The 20,406-nt window shown below is 38.4% G+C and overlaps 1 protein-coding gene across 1 annotated transcript; it reads right to left on the bottom strand.

The window, feature by feature from the left end:
- Positions 1 to 13,387: 13,387 nt before the first annotated feature.
- LOC120272176 lies at positions 13,388 to 14,151 on the bottom strand. The gene is made up of 2 exons (XM_039278943.1): positions 13,776 to 14,151; positions 13,388 to 13,659 (listed from the first exon to the last, which is right to left on the bottom strand). The coding sequence occupies exons 1-2, from the start codon at positions 14,149 to 14,151 to the stop codon at positions 13,388 to 13,390; spliced, it is 648 nt and encodes a 215-aa protein (XP_039134877.1).
- Positions 14,152 to 20,406: the final 6,255 nt, after the last annotated feature.

The following is a 20,406-nucleotide window of genomic DNA, read 5'->3' as shown; positions in this document are numbered from 1 at the left end:
CCTTGAGAGGAATAAAATGACCAAATTTGGAGAGCATGTTCACCACTACCATAATTACTCTATAGATTTTTGAATTTGGCAGCCCAACTATAAAATCCATTGCAATGTCTTCCCATATATTCTGTGGAATGGGAAGAGACTGTAATAACCCTCCCGGATGTGTGTTTGCAATTTTTGCTTATTGGCATATTAAACAAACCTTCACAAATTCTGCAACATCCTTGTGCAATCCATGCCAAAAAATTGAGATGACATTCTAGCATATGTCCTGAATGATCATGCGTATCCCCCCATCTTTGAAGCATGAAATTCATACAGTAATTGCTGTTTGAGTGATGGGTCTTCAGGTTCCACTATTCATTCAGCATAATATAACAACTGATTCCTCACTGTAAATTTAGCATCATAAGTGGTGCCTTGATGAACTGCTTGTACTATATTGGCACAGTAAGGGTCCTACAATTGCGAATTTTGTATCTGTGTTACCAGTGAGCACTGTATTGTACAGAATGTTAGCAGATAACTCCTGGATAATGCATCTGCTGCTTTGTTCTCCTTGCCTGGTTTATACTCCACAGAGAAATCATATCCTAGCAACTTAGGTAACCATTTTTGTTGTTCTGGAGTATGTATAGTCTACTGGCAGAGGTGCTTCAATGCCTCATGATCAGTTCTTACGATGAATTTTTGTCCCACCAAATAATGCCTAAACTTACTCACGGCTTCAGTAACTACAAACAACTCTCTGATATATACTGACTGTTTCTGCATAGCATCAGTTAATTTCTTGGAAAAATATGCAATAGGATGTCTCTCTTGACTCAATACAGCTCCAATTCCCACTTCTGATGCGTCAATTTCAATTATGAAGGGCTTAGAAAAATTAGGCATCTTGAGTATAGGCGCTGAAGTAATGTTGTCCTTGAGTTTCTGGAAAGCATCTTGACCTATACTGCCCCACTAAAAATTATCTTTCTTCAATAATTCAGTAAGTGGGTGAGCTATTGAAGCATATTGATGTATAAACCCTCTATAATACCCACTCAGGCCCAAAAAGCCTCTCAATTGTTTGATGCTTGTTGGACTTGGCCACCTTTGTATAGCTTCCACCTTGGATTTCTCCATTTCCACTCCTTTTTCTGAAACTGTCTGTCCTAAGTACTTAATTTGTTGCAACCCAAACTCACATTTTGAGAACTTTGCATATAGATGTTTGTCCTGTAATGTCACTAAAACAATTTCCAAGTGTCTCATATGACTTTTTAAATCTCCACTATATATTTGAATGTCATCAAAGAATATTAACACAAATCTCCTCATAGCAAACTGAAAAATATTATTCATCATGGCCTGGAATGTGGCAAGGGTATTTGAGAGTCCAAATGGCATTACAAGCCATTGAAAGTGACCATGGTGGGTCCTGAATGTTTTGTGTTTGTCTTCTGGGTGAATTAAGACTTGATGGTACCCTGATCTCAAGTCTAGCTTGGAAAAGAACTTGGCCCCATTCAACCCATCCAACAACTCATCAATCGCTGGTATTGGATAAGCATCTTTGACAGTTATGGCATTTAGAGCCCTGTAGTTAGTGCAGAACCTCCATGTGCCATCATTCTTTTTGACCAAGATAACAGGTGAAGGAAAAAGGACTATTGCTGGGTTCAGTCAATCCATCAGTCAGCATTTGATAAACCATAATCTCTATTTCTGTCTTCTGGCTATGTGGATACCTGTAAGGTATAACCTTAACAGGTGCTGCATTGGATTGCAATATAATTTTGTGAGCACACAGCCTTGATGGAGGTAGCCCTTTGGGAATTTCAAACACCCTGCTGTAATTCTGCAACAATTGTTTCAACTCTGGTTGTATATCTGCTGGAATTTGAATTCCCACCTCAATACTGCCTACTGACCCTTTATTCTTCATTGCCAGGTCTTTTTCTATATCTACAGGATTAATCTTCATCTGATAACACGCAACTATGGATCTGACTGATTGAAGCCTGTGTAGTTGATGTACTGAAGCTAATTGAGGATCTTGATCCTTTTTCCCCTTTGAGTGTCACAAATTCATTCCCACAGAAAAACTGCAATGTTAAGGAGTTATAATTCATAATGTGATCACCCAATGTTGCCAACCAAGATGCACCAATGATCACCTCAGCTCCAGCAATTGGTAGTAGATACACTGTTAAGGTTAAAGAACATTCCTGAATTTTAATATGCAGTTTTTTTATTTTACATTCAACTTGGAGCGCATTCCCATTCCCCACTAATACCTTGAAATGAGTGGTTGGCTCCACTTCTAATTACAAAAATTTTGCAATCCTTGGCTGTATGAAGCTATCATCACTTCCTCCATCCAATAGCATCTTAACAGGTTGCCCTTTAATGATCCCAGTAAATCTCATTGTTCCAGAGGTCACAGCACTATTCATAGCATTTAGAGATGATTTTGGGCTGATCTCTTCTTCCTTAGAATTGGTTTCAGACTCCAATTCTACCAGATATTCAACTGTCTCTTTTTCTTTAGGATCAAGTGGTTCCTTATCCCACTGAAGTACCAATAACCTTCTGTTTTGACACCTGTGTGAAGGAGAGAATTTCTCATCACAATTGAAGCATAATCCCTTGGCTTTCCTGAGTTGTATGAAACTGATTCTTTTTGCTGGTTGTGATGAATTATAGGGAACTTGAGTTATCGACCTTGTATTTGGTATGGTACTTGGTCCAGGAAGAGTCTTGATAGCTGGATTCACCACTTTAATGTCAGGAGAGTAAGTCAATTTCTTAACTCTAACTTTGTTTGCAGGGAAATTTTTTTCTTCACAAATTCTTGCCAACTTAGCAGCCTTTGAAATGGATCTCGGTTCCCACATAATGACCTCCATTTGAATTTCCCTCTTCAAACCACTAATAAAACATGATAACTCTCTCTGGCGATATCCCATCCACTCTATTAGCTAATTCAGTGAAATTTGTGTGGTAATTCTCCACTGTGTCAGTAATTCTCCACTGTGTCATCCTGTGTAAGCTTAAATAAAGCATACTCCGGACTCTCCAAAATTGAAGGACCATATCTTCCTTCCAATGCCTCTATCAATGCTGCCCTGGATGTCACCCTGCCCTCCTTTTCTAACATCTAAAACCATGGAACTACCGACCCATCAAAATGCATTCCAGCTATTTCCAGTCTATTTGCATCATCGATTCCATAATATCTGAAGAATCTCTCGGCTTGATAAATCCACTATAGTACACCTTCTCCTTCAAATTTGGGAAAATCTAATTTCACAAAACGGGTATAAAATGATTGTGACCTCCTATGCTCTTCCATTTCCCTAGACTCCAATTGCCCATTGAATTCATTTCTTCAATACGCATTGTCTTTAAACCCTGTTGATGTTCAATCATCGATGTGAGATTAATGATGGATTGTTCTAACATCTTCATCCTATCATCATTCTGATCTATTACAGCCATCATCTTATCCTCTCTTTGGATTCTTTATTCCATTACAATCATCATAGTTTCTACCTTAGATGACAACTCTTTCATCTTGGTATTTTCAGCCATCAGACAAAAAGTATGAAGGCTCTCTCAATGAAAGCACCAAATATGTAATGGGTTCACAGCTAAAATCAGAATATCAATCCAGAAACAATTAATGACTAGAAGGATCTCCTTCTAGAGTGATGTTCTTCAATTAATTTCACAGAATATCTCATCAATCATCAACATATAAGAATGATCCAGCATTCAACAACCAATAGATGTCCCAAATCCCACCAAATCACTAACAAGTAACAGACAAATCCAAACAAGCAACAGATGATAAAACCAAGCTCACAGAGCTTTAGATCTACTAAAAATGAACAGGAAATAATACTATAAACGGGAATCACTTCCCTCTCACCGGATTGCCGGAGACAATCGCCGGAAAACCCAAACGAGCCCAAGGTTCTTCTTCTTTCTTCTTAGTTGCCCCCTTTCTCTTTTCATTCAGCTTTTATACCAGAGTATCACTACTCTCGCAATCCTCCAATCCCTCTTCTTCATTCTACCACGTTGCCACGTGCATATATAATTTCTCTACCATACATTGCCTTTCCTTTCCCGTTTGCCCATAGGTCCAGCTTATGAAGATTTCGCCACATCACGAGCCTAGTCAGCAGCATCTTTACTTTTTGATGATTTTTTCTCCATGCTCCTCCTCACGTGCCTTTGTTTTAAATTCATTGGCGCCTTCAACTTACCCGCCAGTACAGTATCACTGAACCATTTTGATTTAAGTGAAGCTAAGTGAGAGCTAGCTTCTCATCACTAAGTATATGCATGATCATTTCTAAACCTACTGGCTTTATCTCTTGACCTAACCAAAAAATTTTATCTATTAAGTGGCCCAAAAGTGTGACCTTGGACTTGCTTGAAAACTACCGCAAGAAATTTGCTTATTGTCTGCAAATGTAGTAATTAATATCTACAGCTCCCTGATTATCTTTATATGATAATCAGCGAGTTGTTGGTGAGTTTTTAAGGGTGCTCTGATCGTGATTTTGTGTTGGTTGTTTTGTTTTTACAGGTTCCTGTTATCATGATGTGATTGAGCATCCATTGGTCTTTGGGACAATAAGGAAGAAGCTTGACTTATGTGATGAGATTGAGGAATTGCTTTATAGTCTTGTAGAAAACTCATTGCACAAGTGAGCACTAAAATTATTATTAATTCATTAGATGCTTTGTTATTCTTTTCATTCAACCTCTACCTATTTTGTAGAGTTTTGTCTTAAAGTTATTGGTGAATTTGTGATTTTAGTAACATTTTGTTCATTTTGCCAATAATCAATATAAAATTTATAATATATTTTAATAAAATTAATTTCATTTAAATTATATTTTTTTCACAAAATAAAAAAAAGCTTGCCAAAAGCCGTAACAAAAAAGTCTTGTTAAAAACTGTGCCAAATACTGTGAAAAAACTATAGTATTTAAAATCGTGCTAAAAATCATGCCAAATACCGAACCAATAAAATCATGCTAAAAATTGTGCCAAATACCAAACCAATAAAACCGTGCCAAAATTGTGACAAATATGGAACCAAAGTCTGTGCCAAAAAATCAATGGTAATGTTAGGCACAATAGTAAAAACCGTGCCAAAAACAGTGACAAAGTTTGGCACGGTATTAAAAAATGGTGCCAAAATATATTTGTCACTATAGCTATAGGCACGATTATTTTTTGGTGTCAAATATGGTGTCAAACTTACTTTGGCACCTTTTTAAACTCATTTCCTTGGCAATTTGGGATTTTTCTTGTAGTGAGCCATGGCTAATAAATAATTACATTATGTTTGTTGTGGTGCCATCCATGAGCAGTTCATGCTAAAAAAATTCAATCTTTCTATTTTATGTTTTAGGTCATCGTCAATTATTTTTTTAATTATGTTTATCATAGTTTTGTTAAATAATTATATTCTTTTTAATCACGGCATCACGACATGTAACACCATATTAGTAAATTATTTTATTTTTATTTTTAGTTAAATATTTACTACAATAGTAATAAATTTTTAGATTTGTATGTTTAGAACGAAAGTTGGCACAATATTGATAAATTATTACATTTGTATTTTTGGAACCACATTTGGCACGATATCAATATATTATTATATTTGTATTTTTTGCATGTGATTTGGCAGAGTATTAATAAAATTATTATATTTGTATTTTTTATATGGTATTTAGCAAAATTTACTAGTTCTGTGCCAAATGTTGTAAGAAATTTGATACGATTTCTTTTATGTACCAATTTTCCCAGTTGACATTGGCGTTCGCTTTAATTTGGCTGTGATACCAAATTAGAAGAATAAAAGTATCTTTTTTTTTCTCAACCTTTCTGTATTTGTGACCCCGGTCTGTTCATTTTATATTACAAAGTTTTAATAACAAAAGAAATGAAGATAAAAGTCCATTGTTGTACATAACCAAATCCAAAGAAATTCTATCCTTATCCTAGAATAGAGGAAAAATGCGTGAGCAGATAATAGACTTTGTATGAAAGTGCATCCTATTGAGTTGTAGCTTTATTATTTTTAGTGGTTAGACTATCTTAGAATATGATGCCCATTCCACCTCATCAACCCATTAAACTCTTACTTATTAAACTATTTCTCATAATAGATATACTATAAAATGGGACCCATCAAACACTTACCCATTAAACTATCTCTCATTAATATTTTATACTATAAAATGGGCCCACAATCATTTCATTCATCTTTTAACTATTAACATTAATATATTCCATTAAAACATAGTTATTTAATAAATTTTTAAATATTATTAACAAAATAATTAATAACATATTTAAAATTATATTTCAAAATAAATATTTAAAATATAATAAAAATGTTCTATATTATTTTGAAAAAAATAGTTATTGTGATGCGAATAAATAAAAAATAATTTATCAAAAATATCAAGAAATAAAAAAACAACTCATATAAATTAGAAAATACTAAAATATTACATAATTAAAGTCATTAATAAAATACATAAAAGCATTAATTTTCATTTTCATTCACTTCGAAGTGGTGCCAAATATGCTCTACTAAATCGGATCGAAGTTTACAACGGCTAGTTTTCAAACGTCTAATTTACAATGGCTAGTGTATATTCAAATTACATTAAAGTTGCATTAATGATAAAGTGCATTAAACACATATTACATTATAAATATAATTTATTACGATACCACATTAATTTAAAATTACATTGCTTTAAAAATAAAATTACATTACATGACCGCAATTTAAAATTACATAATATTAAAAATACATTGCATTGAAAATAAAACAAATAAACTTAAATATTATATTTTGATTTTATAACATTGCACATAAGATGATGATTCTCGAGTTGTTCAGCATTCATGTGGCTAGTATCCATAGTCAAAATTTGATGATCAGCAACCATTTCAAAAGATTTATTCAAACTTCACACTTCTACTAATTTTTCATTCCTCCATTCTCGTAATTCTGCCCACCTTGCTTCCATTTCTTCGTCTATGTTTGGTTTTTCGACCACATTTGACTTTCCTTTTCTCTTGGCCTTTGCTTTTGCCTTTGCTGCTTTTTGGCCAATAGGACGGACCTCAACCTCACTGTCATCTATATCAATGCTTGTATCCGCATTGGATGATGATGTATAAGCACCAGTTTCATTGATCTTTAATTTCTTTGAAGACCTAGCAAGAGGAGTGTTTGGTTTCCATTTTGGATCATCTTTCAACATGACCCAAACATGCTCATGGATGAAATGTTTTTTTATAATTCTAATAATATAGAGTACGAGCATGTTCCTTCAATTGATCATCACTCCATCCACTATGATGCTCCCCTAATAATCTTTTGTATATTTGGTTAAATTCATTAATAAGTGGAAGCATCCAAAACCAATGTTGCTTACAGCTTGTTGTTTTTCTCCTTGGACCAGATCGCCAATTTTCATTGAACTAATCTATCACTCTTTTCCAAAACCTTCTATCATTCTAGGCAGTACTCACAACCCTATCAGTTAAAATTGTAAGCCATGCACTCACAAGCATTTTATCATCTTCCATGCTCCATGGTTGTCGTTTTTCAACTTGATCTTCATGTTGGTCTTCATTTACAACGATATTCTCAATCCCTAGTTATGTGGAAAAAGGGAAAATTTGACAGTCAGAAAATGAATATGTTTTTATTGCATTCTGTTGTTTAGCACGGGAATTTTTATCCAATTCTTTGGGGTCTCTTGAAAGAATTGGGAAGCCACTTGTTTCTATATTGATTTGTTGACTTGCCATATCAATACTTGGATTGAAGAAACCGGGTCCAGAAAACATAGGATAACCATATGAAAATTTTGGTTGATTTTGGACATTTGGATAAAACTGGGAAAAATTTTGTGAGGTGCGATAATTTTGTGAGTTTTGAGGATAATTTTGGAAATTTTGCATATTTGAAGGGAAGAAATAATATGGAAAATTTTGAAAATTACTTGGAAAATTCAGAGCTTGGGAAGATGGAGGATTATGTTTATCCATAATATAATTGAAAAATAGAAAATGAAGAAGTGGAGAAGAATGTAAGTTTTGTTTGAGTATGTGGGTGTCTTTATAGAGGTAAAATAAAAATTTAAGAATTAAAAAATTAAAAAAATTAAAATATATGATCAACGGTTGAATTTTAAAAATAATAAAAAAATTAAAAGATATATCACATGGTTGAATTTTAAAAAAATAAAAAAAATTAAAAGATATGATCAAACGGTTAAATTTTTAAAAAAATTAAAAGATATGATTAACGGTTGAATTGATTAAAAAAAAAATTATTGGTCCCACTGGCTAATTTACAGATCGAGTCCCAATCGATTCTAGATATGATGTGACTGCCATGAATTTCACCATCTTCTTTATAGCTCAGTCCTTTTCAAATACATGCTTTGACAAATTTAAGTTTAGCATGTTACTTGTGTCAAAGACGGAATACCAATTAATATGTAAAATAAGGCAGGTTTATAACCCATGGCTTTTATTGAGATTGTTGTGCTCAAATTTCAATGAAATCACTTTAGATTGCATTTTTTTAATTCTATTTTTCTTTTCTATGAAAACAAATGTTGCTCCTCCTCTAACTACAAACTTCATTATTTTAGTAGATTTCATATTTTAGCTGCCAAATGCTAATGTTGAGAAGATATTGACCAAATACAAGGAAGGAAAAGTGGATGAAATTTTGATTAATAAGGTGAGAAAAAGGGTGATGAAAAGAGTATGCTTGTTAGGAGTCATTTGCACATGGTGCTAAGCTAATCCTTTTATTTGTCGTTTAGGTTGTCAGTAGGACATGCTTACATAAAAAGAAAGAAGTCAGTCCCTGCGCTTTGTCTAATCCAAACCTCATGTAGCTCCATTGTAATTAATGGTCCTCCACCAGGTTCATTGACAAAGTTAAAAGGTTTATTTCCTATATATATATATATATATTTAGTTACATGTTTTTGAGAATTTGTTTACTTGCATTTATATTAATGTGAAGTCTTAATACTGAAGTTATGAGATTGGTTTATGTTGGGGTGCCTGCTGCCACATTTGGGGCCTCAACAAAAGAATAAAGTTAGTCATGATTTTGATTAAAAAAAAACACTATGCCTATTAATGGAAAGGCAAAAGAGGAATTTTATTGGAAAGGCTTGTATGATAAAACTCTCCTTCATATGAGAGTGAGAGTGAAGAACACTGTAGACAAAAATTGTGAAAAGGAACCCAAGGAGAAGAAGAGAAGTGGGCTAGGGTTTGTGATTTCAAGAAGATTGGATGATATTTAGTGCCGGATTTCACCTACACTTCAGATAGAGCATCCTAGCAAGAAGATCTTCTAATCAACTAGTTTGATTCCTTTCAAACTCTCCTCGAAGTTATTGTCAACCATTCTTGTACGAAGAGGATATAATTTTGTTGTTGAGAGCCTCTCTTGTTGATAACTCATGTCATTGTGCTTATATACCTCTAGTTAGCTAGAGGAAAACCTTTATTACACCATAGTTGACATAGTGAAAACATTTCAAGTAATGCTAAGGAGTTATGTGGTTTTTCCCTTGATTTGAAGGGTTTTTCACACTAAAAAATTGGAGTCTTGCATCGATTGTTTGTATTAGTTGGTTTTGTTGAGGATCAGAACTCCGGCGACACCTTTACAAAGACCCAACCCTGAAAAAGGATGAGAGATGAAGTTAAAATGAAGAGAGCTTCTCTAGTCTCGAACTCGCACTGAGAAGGAAAAGAAAAGCTCTATATGCTTGTGTTAGCCAATAGCATCCTTCTCCTTCTCATTCATAATATATAACAAAAAAGTAGTCAATACATTAAAAGTAACTTCTGACCGGACACCCATTGGTCATCGAGGATCCACTCCCCTAGTCGGCATTGGCCCATAACCTCAACACTAGATATTATACTTTAATACTACTCAAAAGACAGCCTCGCACCTTTCAAAAAAACATACTGACCATGCCCAACCATACATTATCATTCTTAACCCAAGCTGATCACCATGCCTTCCAACTTGCTGTTGACGCCTGCATAGCACCCATGCTTCTTCAATCACGATCCATTGCCAGCTGCAACACCTCCCCTTGATTGAAGCATCTTGACTCCGAGCTGGGCTCTCATGCTCTTGTGCTTCTCCGCAGGCAGCGACTTAGTGAAAACATCTGCTAATTGATCACTTGAGCTGCAGTGCCACAAAGTAATCAATCCATCTGTCACCAAGCTCCGGATGAAGTGAAACCTAACATCTATGTGTTTGGTTCTTGCATGATAAGGTGGGTTCTTTGCAATAGCTATGGTGGACAGATTATCACACCACAGGAGAGAGGAGCTATCAGACTTTCGACCACAATCACTTAAAATTCTCTTCAACCACACCATCTGACACGCAGCTGAAGTAGCAGCGATATATTCTGCTTCAGTTGTCGACAGTGCCACCACATCTTGTTTCTTTGAAGACCAAGTAATTGCACAGGACCCGAGTCTAAAGAGCATACCAGAGGTGCTCTTCCGATCTCCCAAAGAACCGCCCCAATCGCTGTCCGTGAAGCCTTCTAGATGTTCTCCCCCGTCGCTGGAATAGAACAACCCATAAATGATAGTTCCTGCTAGATATTTCACAACTCTCCTAGCAGCTGTAAGATGTACAAGGTTGGGCCTACTCATGAATCTGGATAACAGATTCACAGCAAAACAAATATCGGGTCGAGTATGAACAATATAAAGAAGCTTTCCAATGAGACTCCTGTATATTGTTGGGTCGGTTAATTCATCACTCTCATTGCTTGTGAACTTCTCATTAACCTCCATTGGTGTCTCAACATGCCTACAATTTCTCATGTTCAACTGAGTTAGCAAATCTTCAATGTATCTTCTCTGTGATATAGATATCCCTTCTTTTGATTGATAAATCTCTAAACCAAGGAAGTACTTGATTTGTCCCAAGTCTGACATGTTGAATGTTCTCTTCATTTCATCTTGAAATTATTCAATTAGAGATTGCGAACCACTTGTATAAACAATATCATCCACATATATGCTGAGAAGAATACAACTTCCATTTTCATCTTCCTTCCTATACAATGTGTGTTCAGTTTCATTCCTTAGGTATCCATGTCACTTGAGATGATTGTCGATTCTACTATACCATGCTCTCGGCGCTTGTTTAAGCCCATAGAGTGCCTTCTTCAGTCGGTATACCAAGTGCTCCTTGCCGGAGATCTCATACCCTTCAGGTTGCAATACATAGACCTCCTCGGAGATCTCTCCATTAAGAAATGCTGATCGCACGTCGAAATGGTACACAGGATGACGAGCTTGTGCAGCTAAGGCCAAAATAATTCTCACCGTTTCGAGCCTCGCCACAGGTGAGAAGACTTCCTCATAATCCAAACCATATTGTTGCACATACCCCTTGGTCACTAGCCTCGCTTTGTGCTTTTGAACTTCTCCATCAGCTCCAAACTTGGTCTTATACACCCACTTGAGGCCCACAACCTTTTTGCCAGTAGGTAATTCTGTTAGAGACCAAGTATCATTGCTTCTAATTGATGCCAATTCAGCATCCATGGCCTCTTGCCATTCTTTGTGTTTTACTGCATCCTGATATACCTGTGGATCAACTACATGTAATGCAAAAGAACAAGAGTTATAAATATCAGTGAGAAGTTTAGTCTTCTTAGGTGGTGTTTCATCACAAGATGTCACCCGTGAGCTACCACGCCTTGTTGCTTCTTCTTGTGCAGCTTCATCACATGTATTGCATTTGTTTTTTTCTTTATTGTCTTCAAGTTCTTCAACAACTATTACTGGCCCTTCCTTGATTCCATTCCAATGCCAACGTGAATTCTCATGGAAGATCACGTCTCTGCTGATTATTACTTTAGATGTAGCCGAATTATATAACCTGTAGGCTTTAGATTCTGAACAATAGTCCACAAACAAACATCTTTCAGACTTTTCATCTAACTTCTTGAGCTTTTGTGAAGGCATGAGTGCAAACGCAACACAGCCAAAAACTCTGAAATGGCTCACATTTGGTTTTGCATCATGCCATACATCATAAGGTGTCTTATCCCCCAACACTTGAGTTGGTGATCGATTGATTAGATAGACTGAAGTTGCTACCGCATCTGCCCAGAATTCAGTTGGGAGACCACCATCTCTGAGCAAACACTTCACCATCTCTACAATCGTCCTGTTCTTGCGCTCCACTACACCGTTCTGTTGAGGTGTGTAAGGAGCCGAGAACTCTCTCTGAATTCCAAGCTCTTCACAGTAATTCATGAATACTTGAGACATGAATTCTCCACCGCGATCACTCCTCAAAGTCTTCAATTTCATCCCAGTCTCTCTTTCAACCAAAGTGTGAAACTTCCGAAAATGATCAAAAGCTTCTCCTTTGTTTTTTAAGAAATAAATCCAACATTTTCTGCTGAAATCATCAACAAGTAAAAGAAAGTATTTGTTACCTCCCAGGGAGTCTGTACTCATTGGGCCACACAGGTCCATGTGAACTAACTGCAACCGAGCGGTGGTTCTTCTAGACTTTCCTGATGGAAAAGAACTCCTTGCCTGCTTGCATACTACGCAGTCTTCACATTGGGATCCTTGCTTCAAATCAGGCAATCCACAGACCAATTTTTTGTGTGCAAGAGACTTCAGGCTTTTATAGTTTAAATGCCCAAAACGCTTGTGCCACATATCAGATACATTCTGGTTCTTCACAGCTAGATTAAGTCTCTCAATTCTGGTGAGATCTAAAGGAAACATATTGTTGCCCATCCTTGGAATTACAACAACCTTCTCCTTGGTACGATCATTGCTTATTACACACTTGTCTTCTCTGAACATCACCGAGTATCCTCTGGGAAGAAGCTGTCCAACGCTCAATAGGTTGTGTGCAAGTCCCGCAACGAACTACACTCCATGTAACTGCTTGAGCTCACCATTCCTTGTGTTAATGGTGAATGTTCCAACTCCACAAACCTCCATTTCCTTGTCATTTCCCAGACGCACAGAGACCTTCTGCGACTCATCAAGGTTGGTGAACAACTTCTTCTTACCCGTCATGTGGTTAGAACACCCACTGTCCACCAACCAGACAGAATTCTCAGCTTCAGCTGCATCACTGCTCACCATAAAGAGATTGTTGTTGTCTCGTTCCTCAACAACCATTGAAACACCCTTCTCTGCAGACTTGTCTCTTTCCTGACATTCTGCCTTCATGTGGCCATATTTCCTACAGCGAAAACATTGAATGTTGGCTCTGTATTCACTGTTTTGACCTCTTCCACCTCATCCCCTTCTTCTCCCTCGAATAAAGCCTCTTCCCCGACCTCTAGAGGGAGTCCAACTGGAAGATGAGTTGGAGTTACCCTTATCCTTCATATGTGAGCCTGAACTCTCTCCCTTGACATGCAAGGCCTTTTCACTGACCGAAGAACCAGCTTTCCATGAGGACCTATTTACTCGGACCTCGTGAGCTTGTAGTGACCCGCTGAGCTCGTCAAGGGTGAGCTTCGTGATGTCCTTTGATTCTTCAAGAGCAACCGCCACACGTAGTCGAACTTTGGTGCAAGACTTCGCAGCACTTTAGACACCACTTCAGGTTCAGTGAGCTTGTGTCCAAGAGCTTTTACTTGATTTACAATTGTGATAACCCTTGAGAGATAGCTCTAAATACTCTCATTGTCTTCCATTTGCAAGGTTTCAAAACTTTGTCTCAAAGCTTGCTTTCTTACAATCATCATCTTAGAGGAACCTTGATATTGCTTCTTAATAATCTCCCAAGCCTCGTGTGCTGTCTCAGCTGCTTCAATTCGGTCAAGTATTGGCCCATCAACGGGTTGCTGAATGAGACACATAGCCTTAGCATCCTTTTTCTTAGTCTCCCTCTGCTTCACTTCATCTTCACCATCAACCAAACCCTTCTCAACTAGCTCCCAGAGCTCTTTTGACCGAAAGACAGTCTTCATCCTCAAGCTCCATCTACCGTAGTCTTCACCCTTGAAGACCGGAACACAGGGCTGTGAGAGGCTCATCAGAGACTCTGCTGCCATGGACCCTTAGCTCTGATACCAGACTGTTGAGGATCGGAACTCCGGCGACACCTTACAGCACCCAACCTGAAAAGGATAAGAGATGAAGTTAAAATGAAGAGAGCTTCTCTAGTCCGAACTCGGACCGAGAAAGGAAAAAGAAAAGCTCTATATGCTTGTGTTAGCCAATAGCATCCTTCTCCTTCTCATTCATAATATATAACAAAAAAAGTAGTCAATACATTAAAGTAACTTCGGACCCGGACACCCATTGGTCATCGGGATCCACTCCCCTAGTCGGGCATTGGCCCATAACCTTAACACTAGATATTATACTTTAATACTACTCAAAAGACAGTCTCCAGACCTTTCAAAAACATACTGACCATGCCCAACAATACACTATCATTCTTAACCCAAGCTGATCACCATGCCTTCCAACTTGCTGCTCGGCCTTTTGCACAACACCCATGCTTCTTCAATCACGATCCATTGCCAGCTGCAACAGGTTTGTTGCTGATTATCCCATTCTAGATCATAAAGAGTGGTCATTTTTACATTTGCAAGAGTTGTATTAGTCTAGGGAGGTCATACATCCACATAGGAGGCCGCACAACCCAATCTGGGAGCCATATGGGCAAGTGTACTCCTGAGGGGAACGCTGCTAATTTATTGGTGCTCTTAAACTAAAGTCAAGCTTGGTATGATAAATTGAATTCCTATTTTGGATCATTCTCTTCTCAGTCAATCTTTTTTTTCTTTTAAATAGAATAGAAATCAGTAATGCTTGTGATTAGTAGTTCTCTTGTTTCTATTCTATGATTATTTGGACTTCATGATCACTGTACTATAAACTATTTCTTATGGTTTGTGGTTTTAATACATACTGATTTCAGTTTAGTGGGGTGATATAGGGCATATTTGGCTTGAAGACTCTGAAATCCAGCCCTTTGTTAAGTTGAAAGTATTACAAGTACATGCTAGAACTTAATTGAACACAATGTCCTTTATTTATCAATCAATTAAAACCTGCCACCATATCTTATTCTTTTTGTTGGCAGTTATTCCAACAAGTGAGTGCTTCGCGCACAATCTATGGCCCCATTATGCAACCCAAATTTTAGTAGTATTATAATTAAGTTGGGTCTTATTTGCATCTCATCAGGGATCACTACATTAAGTTTTGCTTGCTTATTGCAACATAGCTTAAATCAACATATAGTTTTCTTCTTTTTAAAATTTTGAATGAAGTTATAGTGATTTGAGATTTTATCAAGCTTGCTTAAATAATTGACTAGAAATGCTGCCAGTTATAGACATGTGATTTGGAATTTTGATTATGTAGCAAATGCAAGTTTCTCTTGTCAATTAGTTTAGTATTCCAAAGTTTCTATAGATTGATTTTAAAAAAAAAATAATATCTAGCAACAAATTAAATTAAATAACCCAGCTCACCTCCTCTTAGTATAGAGTTAATCTTTGAAATTGAAGTTAATATAATTGTGACTCAAGCTTGAACTATTGATGTACTCTCTGCAAGTGCACGAATTATAACAAGTAATATGTACCCCATGAGGGATAGGGTTATTGAACCTTAGGGATTGGGACTCCGAGTACTAATTCCTCCTCTAATCTCCAACTAGTCAATAAGGGGTTGGAAGTGAATAAACTAAAGGGAAAAAAATTTAAAAAGATCAAAGGACAGGTGGAAACCGGTAGAGTGTGCAATCAATGAAAAGTGATGCCCGGACTAATTCCCAAGTGCATTATGTACTGACTTGCTTCTAAAGACTATCAGGTATATTTTAAGGTTCTTACGTGTGCTCACAAGCAATGCCATATCTATGGCTTTCCAATAAGTTGAGTTTGCAATTGTAACTATGGGTCTCTTACACGTCAAGTTTTGCAATCACACGATGCAATTACAACCATGGCAATTAACACACGTTAAGTTTCACAATCAAAGTATGCTAAGCATCAAGGTTCACAGCCCGGGGCACCATGGAATGGTTAGCCCCTCATGAGTTCATACAACTGAGAAAGAGAAAGAGATACAAAATAATGAGAAATCATAACTCCCTCTTTCTTGCAAAATCCTCTCAATCAAGCTCAAGAAACTCCCTTGGTTGGCTAACTTCACTCCTCAAGTGTGCCTCCAACTCTATCTTGATCTCCCCAGAAGGTATGGTGAAGTATGATCTTGGCCTCTGGTGATTGTCCAAATATGGAGAAGAAGTTTCTGGCTGATAAGTGCTTGTGTGATAAGAATACAAAGTATTCTTTGCTTATGATGAGCATTACTTTTATCAGGTTTTAACGCTAATAATTGTGCATTTGTGTTACTTTCATGCATATAGGGTTGTGAAGCTGAATGTTAGAGAAAGAAGCCAATGTAGATCATGAACACACTATTTAGAGGAAATCTTGAGAAGGATCAAACGCGAAGACATAAGTCGAGTTCAAGATGCGAGAATATGGGCCAACATCCTTCTATTCAAGCTAGCACAATGATTTGGAGGGGCACAAAGGCAGTCACATTCAAGTATCCCGGTTTATGCATTGATAGCAAGATCTTCACCAATGAGGCCGTTTATTGAAGAAGCAAAACGATCCATAACGTAAACGTGTGCCCGTTTATGTTACCTCAATGAAAATATGGATTCGGGAGTGTTTTGAGGCCGGTACTGTAGCAAAAATTATAGCAATTTACGGTAGCAGGTACTGTTCACAACCGGCCGAGAAAGAGAATTCCAGAGAATCGATACGGGCGTGTGGAAATTATCCATGCCCCTGAGGAAAATCTATTGGGGCGCCCATATGGGAGTGTGGATGCCGAATTCTAACCCTTTAAAAGCTAATTTTCAGCCCGATTTCAGCATTCTTTTCTCCATTCTTTCCCCAACTTGAGAGAGGGCTGTGACTAGGGTTTTGAGAGGTATTGGTAAGGGTTTTGGAGAGGTTCTACGGCTTCAACATCGTGCTCCATTTGAAAGAAAGTTATTGGGGAAGCTTTCGTCAGACCAATCCGGTGAGATGTTCCCTAGACCAGACAAAGGGACCTTTGGAGAAGATGAGGCCACTCCACAAGACCATCGTCATGACTATCGAGGGAATTTTCTATGGATTACTTGTTTTTACATTCGATTTCATTATTGATTGTAACTAGCTTTATGGAGAGCTAAACCCCCTAGTGGGTACTTGGATTTATGAACCCTATGATGTATTTGTTTCATTAAACCTTTTATTATGCTTTCATTAATTGATGTTTTAATTAAGTTCCAATCTTGAATGCTTTATTGAATGAATACTCCCTTAGAGTGACACTAGGGTTGAGAGTTCATATTGGTAACCCTTGTGAGTGAGTGACACACCACGAGAGTTAGACAAGGCTAGATTGGAGAGGGTTGAGAGGGTGAGTCGAGAGGTAGCGAAGCGTCCCCTTTCCCCTCCGGTGTGATTTATCTTACCTCCATTTCCTCGAGTTCTTTGCGGTCATAGTAGAGTGAACGGGCTAAGGGATGACCTTCCGCTGGGGCTTAGTTGCAGAGGCAATGGAGTGAAGCGTTGAAGTAATTTTAGCACCTAGGGCTTAATTGTGACTAGAGACCTTTCACCTGGACCAAAGGGTTAGGTCTACATCTAGGAGGAGGGTTTATCACTTGGAATCCCTAGAACTCATTGCAATTCTATACAAGTGCGAGGTGTTGAGATTGTTCGATTTCTCCTCCGGGACATCGTATAGAGTTAGGCACCACCGGGTTTTCAACAACAAGCCCCAAACATGGAGAACTGAGTTTCGGGTTTGGAGACCTAGATAACCAATTTAGAGAAGGCCTTGATTAGATTTGTGCAATCATCGGATACACAATTTCAATCGGTCGAGGCTACACTTCGCAACCACACCGCTTCATTGCACATCCTAGAAAATCAAGTGTGGCAAATAGCGAAGTCTCTATCAGAGAGACCATAAGGAAGCTTGCTAAGTAACACCGAGATCAATCCGAGGAAACATGTGAAGGCGATCAGTTTGAGAAGTGTTTGTGAGGTTGAGGGTAGGCTTCCAAGTGAGAAGACCAATGTAGAAGCACCCGAGATCATAGAGGTTGAGGAGATTGCAACTAAGGAGAAGGAGGTGCCACCCCCCACCTTACAAGACAAGAATCCCGTACCCTGCAAGATTAAAGAACAACCAAAACAATGAGCAATACAAAAAGTTCTTGGGTCTATTTAAGCAATTATACATCAACATTCCTTTTGTGGAGGCGTTGTCTCAAATGCCTCGGTATGCCAAGTTCTTGAAAGATCTTTTGACCAACAAGAGGAAGTTGGAAGAGAGTGCATCGGTGATCTTAGATGCCTCTTGTTCCGCGGTTTTACAAAAGAATATGCCGAACAAGAAGAAAGGCACTGGAAGCTTTATGATTCCGTGTAACATTGGTAATTTGGGTGAAGAGATGGCATTGCAGACTCAGGGGCTAGTATTAACATCATGCCATACTCGTTCTTTCAGAAGTTATGCTTTGGAGAGCCTAAGCCCACTTGGATGACATTGCAATTGGCGGACCGAACGGTGAGGTATCCAAGGGGCATTATTGAAGATGTGCTTGTCAAGGTTAACAAGTATATATTTCTTGTAGAATTCGTGGTGTTGGACATCGATGAGGATGTAGATGTTCCTTTAATACTTGGGAGGCCATTCATACGCACTTCCAAGGTATTAATTGACATGGACGGTGGGGAGCTGACAATGAGGGTTGGAGATGATAAGCTCACATACCGCCTCGCTGAAGCCATACGGCATTCCCTCGACTTTGATGATACTTTGTATTTTCTCGACACTATTGATGAGATTATTGATGAATATGTGCGGGAGATGTTCAACCCGGACCCATACGAAGGGTTACTTGACCAAGAGATGGACAATAAAGAAGTAATAATTCTTGGTCTAGAGGAGCAAGTACCATCTAACCCAGGGATCATGAAGAAGGTGCTCCGGAAGATGAAGAGGGCGAGGAGACGCCGTAGGAAACACCCCAAGGCTGTTGGAAAAATGTGCATGAACCGAATAAGGTGAATGAACCCTTGTTGAGTGGTACCAAGCCCGATGATTCCCCCTCTACCTTCAAGAGACTTTGCTCATCGTGCTTTCAAGTTATTTGTAAGAGGACAAACTTTATCTATGAAACCCCGTAAGGTAAGACAAGGTACATCAAGCTTAGTGACATTAAACAAGCGCTTCTTGGGAGGCAACCCAAGCGTTTACTGTTTTTTTAGTTGCTAGTCTAATGTTAGCATGAATAAGGTGTTGAGTGTTGGTGTCTATATGTTTTGATGCATTGCTGTGAGTTTTCTTGTGGATTTTGGATGTCATCGTGTGCTTTAATTTGTTTTGGTAAAGTTTTGGTCGTACGAGCTAGTTTCTCATGTTTTCGCTGGTATATTTTGCATAGTAGGGCAGGTTCTGAGTGTGTATACATGTTCAGAAATTTTTTGTAGATCCTGCAGAGTTTTTAAGGCATTCAGAGAAAACGCACGGGCGTGTGGAATTTCAGCACGCCCGTGGGCTTGCACTGTGAGCTCGTCCAGAGAAGGCACAGGGGTATGGACGCGCCCCTGTGGGCGACCAAGTACCATCCGCACTCCCGTGGGTAATTTCCGCACAGGCGTGCGTCTTCCGGCAGAGACTTAGAAATTTTTCCTGAGAGTGCACAGGGGCGTGGACTCGCCCCTGTGGGCGATCCTGTGACAAACGCACGGGCGTGTGTATTTTTCGCACGCTCATGTGGATCTCTACAAAAGGGCTCTCCTCCATTCAGAGAATACACAGGGGCGTGTGCTTGCCCCTGTGAGTTGGACCTAGAAAAAGCCATGCCCGTGTGGAATTTCCGCACCAGCGTGGATCACACTTAGCAAATTTTCTCAGACGGATAGAGAGCGCACAGGGGCATGTGTTTGCCCTTGTGGGTCCGGCTCATGGGCGTGGGTATTTTTTGCACGCTCGTGGGATTGCATTTAGAGACAGAGGAGTGGTTTCCTGAGAGCGCACAAGGCCGTGCGTCTGCCCTTGTCCTGAGGAGGCGCACGGGAGTGGGTAATTTCCACACGCCGGTGTGGATGTACGGAAGCGTAAGAGCCGTGGGTTTTCTTTAAAAAACCCTTCGGTCTTCTTTATTCTTATACTTCTACTCACTCCGAAAACACTCTCGTTTACTCTCCCGACCTCGGACCATGGATGTAGAGGGTTTTGCTTGAGTTTTCCAGCCGAATTCAATGTTT

This window comes from Dioscorea cayenensis, chromosome 2 (assembly GCF_009730915.1).
Source record: "Dioscorea cayenensis subsp. rotundata cultivar TDr96_F1 chromosome 2, TDr96_F1_v2_PseudoChromosome.rev07_lg8_w22 25.fasta, whole genome shotgun sequence".
In the NCBI taxonomy this organism is placed as follows: domain Eukaryota; kingdom Viridiplantae; phylum Streptophyta; class Magnoliopsida; order Dioscoreales; family Dioscoreaceae; genus Dioscorea; species Dioscorea cayenensis.
This window is presented reverse-complemented; position numbering and strand designations above follow the sequence as displayed.

Bases quoted from the DNA above. Each gene is read 5' to 3' on its own strand.
- LOC120272176 (XM_039278943.1), bottom strand. From the start codon at position 14,151: ATGGCAGCAGAGTCTCTGATGAGCCTCTCACAGCCCTGTGTTCCGGTC. The intron at 13,660-13,775 runs GTATTTAGAGCT...CTTGCACCAAAG, and splicing joins GCAAATGGAAGACAATGAGA to TTCGACTACGTGTGGCGGTT.